The 8657-nt window shown below is 38.5% G+C and overlaps 1 protein-coding gene across 1 annotated transcript in view; it reads left to right on the top strand.

Moving 5' to 3' along the window:
* The window catches only part of DNAH5 (dynein, axonemal, heavy chain 5), a 332324-nt gene that overhangs the window by 112570 nt on the left and 211097 nt on the right, over window positions 1-8657 (top strand). The window contains exons 20-22 of the mRNA XM_010858794.1: window positions 1476-1666; window positions 1755-1842; window positions 4335-4468. Coding sequence (XP_010857096.1) covers window positions 1476-1666; window positions 1755-1842; window positions 4335-4468 — 413 coding nt within the window. The remainder of the gene's footprint in view (window positions 1-1475; window positions 1667-1754; window positions 1843-4334; window positions 4469-8657) is intronic.

Genomic DNA, 8657 nt, shown 5'->3' with positions numbered 1-8657 from the left:
CATGCATTGGAGAAGGAAATGGCAACCCACTCCAGTGTTCTTGCCTGCAGAATCCCAGGGATGGCGGAGCCTGGTGGGCTGCCGTCTATGGGGTCGCACAGAGTTGGACACAACTGAAGGGACTTAGCAGCAGCAGCAGCAGCTTTTGTTAATAAAATAATAATCAACATCACATTTAATCTTTTTGTAATAAGATGAAAACATGTGAAATGAATTGTTTTAACTAGTAAAAGAAGAAATACTTTAAAAAGAAGCTATATAGAAACATACTTTCATTGTTAAATCACTAGATTATTAGCCAGTCTTATAAAGAAAGATTTTATTAATGTCATAACCTCCAAAGCAGAAAATTATTATTATTTTTTTTGCTATTTTCATGTCAATTTAGTACTTTCCAGCTCGTTTCTCCATTCTTAAAACAATCATCTCTCTTTAGCACCATTCAGAAATTGGTTTCCCAGACGGGCCACAAAAATCATTCAAATTTAGAGACATTCTGAAACTAAACTTTAAATTGAAAACATATAAAAACAAAGTAACAATAATTAATTAAAACTGAAAAAGTAATAGGATAATAAACCTTTTTATTTATTTTGAACATGGACACCTAAGGGAAAGCAGTTAGTTAACTCTGATAGTTAATTAAAAGTGGATGAAAAGAAGTGGAAACATTGAAAGAACTTTTGATTGGCAACTTGGTTTATTATGTTTTATTTCACTTCAAAATGGAGGATAGTCCTTTTCTTTGACACGGGGCTAATGTTTGAACTTATCAACTGTTGATATGTTGGATATTGTCTCCTGTCTTCCTAACTTTATATATTACAGGTATTTCCAGTTGTATAGAGTTGCACACATACATATCCATACTATATACCCATAAATATGCCTATATCCAACTTTAAAAGTCCCTTGGATATAAATGGTGAATTACACTTTATTTCGTCCCTGCTCTTTAACTGCTCCCAATGTGATATACTCTGATGTATATCAGCGTGATGATAGTGATGGTAGAAAGACATGTATTTTATCTGAAATTCCAAGCTGGCGTTTGTTCTGATAGTCTTGTGTTTTACCCCTTACTTACTTATTCTATATTTAATTTGCTGGCATCCTATTATTCAGACACTCTCGTCTTCAATATTTTAGGTAAGAGTTCCTATAATTATGTAATCTGCCGACTCCATGCAGCCAATTTTCGTTATGGAACATGTACCCATAGATTGTAATCAGCAGAAGATGGCTTGGGTTCTACTGAACTGCTGTGTTCCACGGAGCAAAACTAGATCCTCTATTAGTTTTTATTCATTCACTCATACGTTCAGCAAACTCATATTGTCTGATGATATACCTATTATGTATTTATCTAGGTGCTTTCGTTTTTCTGGTTAAAAATGAGATTTTATCTTTTTCATTAAAAAAAGAATCTTTTTAAATGAAAAAGATGAAAGCTTCCCTGTTCTGTGTTAACTCAGACAGTAACAGTGCGTCTAAAGTGAAGCAGAACGGTCTGCCCATTTTCCGGGCAAGCGTCACTCTGGCCATCCCCAACATCAGCATGGCCCCAGCCCTCGAAGACATACAGCAGACGCTGAACAAAGCCGTGGAGTTCATCGTCACTGTCAGCAAGGGGGTCAGACAGTGGAGCGGTGAGCCGGTGTCCAAGGTAGGTTTGGCATGAGGAAACCGTTACATGTGGAAGCTGCTTCTTTTACAGGTGATAGGGGACTGAAAGGTGTCCTTTTCCATTGCAGAAAAAGATGCAGGAAAGAAAACTGACTGCCCTGCAGCACAATGAAGACAGTGATTCTGATACTGAAATGGGAGAAAACGAACCTCAAGGTAAATGTTCTTTTAGTTCTTTCTGAAACTAGTCATTCTAAATCAAAACCTGTTGAGCTAAAAGGTATTTCCATCCCCCAAGCCCTGTGCAATTCTCAGATCAGATTGTAATATTAATCTATGAGTCAATTTCATGTTTGTAAAATACAGATTCATGTATTTTATATCACCATGATAGTGTAGTTTATTATTATTTTTTAAAGATTTACTTATTTATTTATGGCTGTACTGGGTCTTGGAGAAGGTGATGGCACCCCACTCCAGTACTCTTGCCTGGAAAATCCCATGGATGGAGGAGCCTGGTAGGCTGCAGTCCATGGGGTCGCTAAGAGTCGGACACGACTGAGCGACTTCACTTTCATTTTTCACTTTCATGTATTGGAGAAGGAAATGGCAACCCACTCCAGTGTTCTTGCCTAGAGAATCTCAGGGATGGGGGAGCCTGGTGGGCTGCTGTCTATAGGGTTGCACAGAGTCGGACACGACTGAAGCGACTTAGCAGCAGCAGTACTGGGTCTTTGTTGCTGTGCCTGGGTTTTCTCTGGTTGAGTGAGCGGGGGCTTCTCACGGCAGTGGCTTCTCTTGTTGGGGAGCACGGGCTCTAGGCCTGCAGGCTTTAATAGTCGTGGCATGTGGCTCAGTCGTTGCAGTTCTTGGGCTCTAAGGCACAGACTCAGTAGTGGTGGTGCGTGGGCTTAGTTGTCCCATGGCATGTGGGCTCTTCTCGGACCAGGGATCGAACCTGTGTCCCCTGCACTGGCAGGCACATACTTTATCACTGAGCCACCAGGGAAGCCCCTAAATAGTATGTTTTAAATATATATATATCAAAGACATACTGGGGGACAAGAAGGATTTTAGTCTCACAGTTTAAAGAAAAGCTTGTCATTATCACAATGAATGTTTCCTGATTTAAGAGATCTTTTGTATTTTGACACGTTGTGTGTCCTGTTTCGCTTACATAATGTGATTTTTGCTGTATATCTCATGATTTTCATTTATGCTATTGTTGTTGTTCAGTTGCTAAGTTGTGTCCGACTCTTTGTGACCCCACGGATTGCAGCAGCCAGGCTTCCCCGTCCTTCACTGTTTCCCGGAGTTTGCTCAAACTCATGTCCATTGAGTCAGCGATGCTCTCCAACCATCTCATCCTCTGTCGTCCACTTCTCCTCCTGCCCTCAATCTTTCCCAGCATCAGGATCTTTTCCATTGAGTCGGATCTTCACATCAGGTGGTCAAAGTATTGGAGCTTCAGCTTTATCATCAGTCCTTCTAATGAATATTCAGGGTTGTTTTCCTTTAGGACTGACTGGTTTGATCTTGCAGTCCCACAAGAGTCTTCTCCAGCACCACAATTCGAAAGCATCAATTCTTTGATGCTCAGCATTCTTTATGGTCCCACTCTCACATCTGTACATAACTATTGGAAAAACCATAGCTTTGACTATATGAACCTTTGTCAGCAAAGTGATGTCTCTGCTTTTTAATGTGCTATCTAGCTTTGTCATACCTTTTCTTCAAAGGAGGAAGCATCTTTTAATTTCATGGCTGCAGTCACTGTCTGCAGTGATTTTGGACCTCAAGAAAGTAAAATCTGTCACTATTTCCATGTTTCCCTCTTCTATTTGCCATGATGTAATGGGACTGGATGCCATGATCTTAGTTTTTTGAATGTTGAGTTTTAGGTCACCTTTTTCATTCTCCCCTTTCACCCTCATCAAGAGGCTCTTTAGATCCTCTTTGCTTTCTGCCATTAGGATGGTGTCATCCCCATATCTGAGGTAATATTAGGGAGTATATCACATTCAAGTTGCTAATGATAGATGATAAATTTAGTCTTTATTTATTCAAACTTCTTTTAAAGCAGCTGAGCAAACAGCAGAACTTGTGTAATTTTCAATTAGTGCTCATATCCCTTGAGATGATAAATAAACTAACCACCAGGAAGGCACTGAAACAAGTCCCTCTTTAAAATAATCTGTAACCAAAGAGGATAAAGGCAGAGTGCGCAGGCTCAGAGGTTGCAGTGCATGGGCTTAGTTGCTGTAAGGCATGTGGGATCTTACTTCCCCAAGCAGAGATTGAACCTGCATCCCTTGCACTGCAAGGTGGGTTCTTAACCGCTGGACCACAGAGAAGTCCCCTCTATTGCTTTTCTAAAGAAGATTTTCAGAAGTCCTTACTTTACTTACAGTGTTAGTCACTCAGTCATGTCTGACTCGTTGTGACCCCATGAACTGTAGCCCGCCAGGCTCCTCTGTCCATGAGATTTCCCAAGCAAGAATCCTGGAGTGGGCGGCCATGTCCTTCTTCAGGGGATCTTCCCAACCCAGGGGTCGAACCTGGGTCTCCTGCATTGGCAGGCAGATTCTTTGCTGTCTGAGCCACCAGGGAAGCCCTCTTACTGTTACAGAAACTCACTCATCTTTTTAAAAGCACGTTTCTATACTATTGATATAAATATTTCTCTCTCTTTTTTTTTTCCCCTTTAGATACCCTTGAGATAGCATCTGTGAACTTACCCATTCCCGTGCAAACCAGGAACTATTATAAGAATGTTTCTGACAACAAAGAGATTGTAAAATTAGTCTCTGTGCTTAGCACAATCATCAACTCCACCAAAAAGGTATGCCAAGAGGATTTGCAGCCAGGCTATTTTGCTTTACAGCACAAACCTGTGTGAAGTCCAGCATTAAAGCTTGCCCTTCATGTAGCCTGGGTCCCACCCTCTGTGACTTCAGTGAGCAACTTATGGAATCTTGTAGGTGCTCAGCCAATGTTTAACTCAAGATTTTTCATTCCAGATTGCAAGGTGAAAGAGAACTATCTTTTCTGTTTTTTTTTTTTTTAATATTGTCTCCTGTTTAATGCCTTAAACTACTTATGTACTTATATACCACTAGTACAAATAAGTCTGTTAAAAAATTTGATACTTCTCAAAGCCCAAGTCAGACTTCACTTTCAAAGAGTCAGTGATGCTGGAACTGGCTTGTATCATTTGAAATAGAGTAAGATTTACACTCTAATTTTCTATTTGTGTATATCAGATGAATGTTTATGTATATTATAATGTGGAAAAAAGATAATACTGAATATTGAAAATATTATCAGCACAAACTTGCCCTGGACATGGATATAAATTCAGGTTAATTTTTTTCTTCCAACCTCTTCTTGTCTCAACTTTCCCTTTTCTGTTCAGGCAAATCTGTTTTCGTGGTCAAAAAGACTCAAAATTCTAACATCAATTTCTCCTTAAAAGAAAATATTCACATTGCCACTAAGATCTGCTGACTCTTTAAAAATGTTTCTCAGTGTTGAGGAAACAGCTGTCACTCAGCAAATATGTCTTTTCTATTACTGAGTTTTGATAGAATGAACTTCTTTTGTTTGAAAGTGTTTTGAAAAGCTGCCTTTGCTGTAACCATGTGAGGAAATATTAAGTTTAATTTTAATGTATTCCTGAGGGAACTGGAAGCTTTTGCATTTCTGAACTTTCTATTTTCCTTTCTTAATATCGTGAAGGTCCTGTATTTAAGTTTGCCCTAGGGACTGCGTTCACATAATTCAATTTAACAAATATTTGCCTAGTGCTTAGTTTATCAAGCTCTATACTAAATATAAAGGTAAGTAGAGTATTTTATGATGATAATAAGCATTGAAGGATCCTTTCAAATCCTCAGTAATCATAGAAAACACAATAAAATAGACAATAATAAAGTTCATTACTTTCTCTGAATGTAAGCAGCCAGCATTATGAAAATCTAAGAGTAAGGCCTAGTAGTTGAAATTAATATCCTGCTGGCACCAAAATATTTATGTGTGTGTCATTTTTGTTACATTTGCCTTTCTATTATATGAAGGAAATGTATGGATGTTAGTCTTTCTTAAAATAATAGAAAAAGTTGGGACTTAGAATAATTTGAAGGACTTTATCCAGATTGATAGGATGGCCAAATTGTTTGTGGAAGTATATATGCACACTTGGTCACAGTCCATAGCCATCAACCCTTCTGGATTTTGTGTGACTGACCTTTCCTCAACCACAGAAAATCCTCTGATCTCAGCCCCTTCCCTCTTACAGGAGCTAACTGAATCAGAATGTAAACTTGACCTACATTCAGCTCATCCAAAGGTTGGCCATCAACTTATAATACTGCCTGGCTTGAAAAGATGAGCTGGACTGAATAATCAAAATAACCGTGGCAATTAAAATAACTTAAATAAATCAACCCTACAAATGTAGTTCATGTAATTTTCCTTTAGATTCTAGGTTACCTCTGCTTTCAAAAGTCCCAATTTAATCAAGTTAGACACTTTCAGATAAAATAATGAGAGTCTAAAACTTATTTAGGTAGAGTATCTTCTTAATAATATAAACTCTTGGATGTTGAAAGATCTGGATTCTGGAATTTCTATCCATATTCAGGGGTCCTTGATGATCTGTAATTCATTCTCCAAACCATCATCCATTTGTGAGAATGTCCACATGCTGTTGCAATGCATTCTGGGTGTGTATGTCAGCATCTCATCTCACGCCAGGGGATTGGTTGTGGTTGGGACACACAGCAGCAGGCTTACCTTTCTGCATTTTAATGAGTGGGAAGTCTCAACACTCATTAAGCCTGCGGTTCTGAGTGACACATTAGCTTCATGTTGGGCATGGCGGTAAAGCTATCCTTGGTTTGGTACAACTTGGTGAAATTTACTTAATTGGACCATTTAGAATGAAGTTGGAAATGCTCTTTTCTTTCAAATAATGGCATTTTCACTCTCAGCTTAAAGTTTTTTTTTCTCATTTAGATGTAACTCTGAAATTATAATATTAGCCAGTAGAAAAAGTTGATTGCCAAGAGCTGTAAACATTAGAATGAGGAGACAAATCTTAATTGTTTGGAGATGATATAATTATCTACCAAGTAAATCCAAAAGTGCTAATCTGAAAAGAAAATATGGCTTAGTTAAGAGTTAAGTTAGTAGTAAGTTGAAAGATAGGCATTTCTGCTGAAATACAGTAAATATGTTCCTAAAAAGCTTGATTTGCAACATCGCACATTTAATAAAATAGGGATTATGAGAAAAATAGGGTTGGGAAGAACATACAAAATGTAGGAAATTCTGTAACCAGGGTAGTTAACAAAAAACTGTAACAATCATAGTAAGATACTAAGCCATTTAATGACATCGTAATGAGTATGAAACTTTACTATCAAAGATGAAAGAAACTTGGGAGAAGGTGATTAAAAAACAGTTAAAAATGCTGAGTTATGGAAACAAAGGTAAAATATGCAAAAATCAGGTCTAACTGTGCCAAGAACATTCTCAAAACAAAGTAGAGACCAAATTAACCCCAAAGAAAGAAGGGGCAGAAAGCATTGTGCCTCTCTGTGGGTTGCTGCTTTAGTGAATACAAAGCAAAGTACTGGGAAAAATAACTCTTGCAAATGTGAGCCTCCTGTTATATTGACATCATTTCCTATTTGCCAATTGCGAGACAGCCAATGCATCTTACAGAAGCAAACTTTGTAGCAAACAGGACCATTCATTAAAAAACCAACTGAAAAACAGTTTATATGCCATTCATATGGTTATAAGAATAGTGGGAAAAGGTCATTTTTATGATAACAACATCATTGGAGAATACCTAGGAGCATACATGATGAGAAGTTTGTAGGGTCTTTATGAAGATTTCTCTAAAACTTAACAAGGAAGTTAGAAAGGAAAGATGAGAAGATATACAGAAATATTTAACACTGTATGGATGTCAGTCCTTATCTAATATATTTATGCATTTTGTGTGATTCCATGCAGTCTTTCAATGGAGTTGGATGCTGGATGTATCTGTTTGTGTCTCTATATCTAATCTCCGTACTCTGAACTTAGGGAACAAGTCAATGGGTTTCCTTTGAGATTTCCAGTGGATTTCACCCATGAGAGTCTTGGAGGAGCTCTGAGCAGTGGAAGAAAGTGACCTCAGAGTATATTTTTACCCCTGTAGCATCACCCTCTCCTTGGTATGGTTTTGAGCTGTGGTTTTTGACCTGAGGTCCAGCTCCAATCAACTGGGCCCTGTCCAAAAGAGATTTCATGGACTCAACTCGCTGCCCTACCCTCCCAGAAACTGTTCCCTTCCTTTTTGGCTAGGATGGTAGTTCTATTGTTACCAGTCCTGGGTTACTAGTTCATTGTTGTATCCGGGTCCAGTTCTATGGCATCTTCAACTAGTCACATGCTTCACTAATTAAGCATGTTAATGAATTGATGGGAACCCCTAGCAATTGGCAAATATATGCAGAGTACGTCATGAGAAACACTGGGCTGGAAGAAGCACAAGCTGGAATCAAGATTGCCAGGAGAAATATCAATAACCTCAGATATGCAGATGATACCACTCTTATGGCAGGAAGTGAAAAGGAACTAAAAAGCTTCTTGATGAAAGTGAAAGAGGAGAATGAAAAAGTTGGCTTAAAGCTCAACATACAGAAAACTAAGATCATGGCATCTGGTCCCATCACTTCATGGAAAATAGATGGGGAAACAGTGTTAAACTTTATTTTTTAGGGCTCCAAAGTCACTGCAGATGGTGATTGCAGCCATGAAATTAAAAGACGCTACTCCTTGGAAGGAAAGTTATGACCAACCTAGATAGCATATTCAAAAGCAGAGACATTACTTTGCCAACAAAGGTCAGTCTAGTCAAGGCTATGGTTTTTCCAGTAGTCATATATGGATGTGAGAGTTGGACTGTAAAGAAAGCTGAGCACCAAAGAATTGATGCTTTTGAACTGTGGTGTTGGAGAAGACTCCTGAGAGTCCAG

This window comes from Bison bison, unplaced genomic scaffold, assembly GCF_000754665.1.
Source record: "Bison bison bison isolate TAMUID 2011002044 unplaced genomic scaffold, Bison_UMD1.0 scf7180017864440, whole genome shotgun sequence".
In the NCBI taxonomy this organism is placed as follows: domain Eukaryota; kingdom Metazoa; phylum Chordata; class Mammalia; order Artiodactyla; family Bovidae; genus Bison; species Bison bison.
The sequence above is the reverse complement of the archived record's forward strand: the minus strand, read 5'-3'. Positions and strand labels throughout refer to the sequence as shown.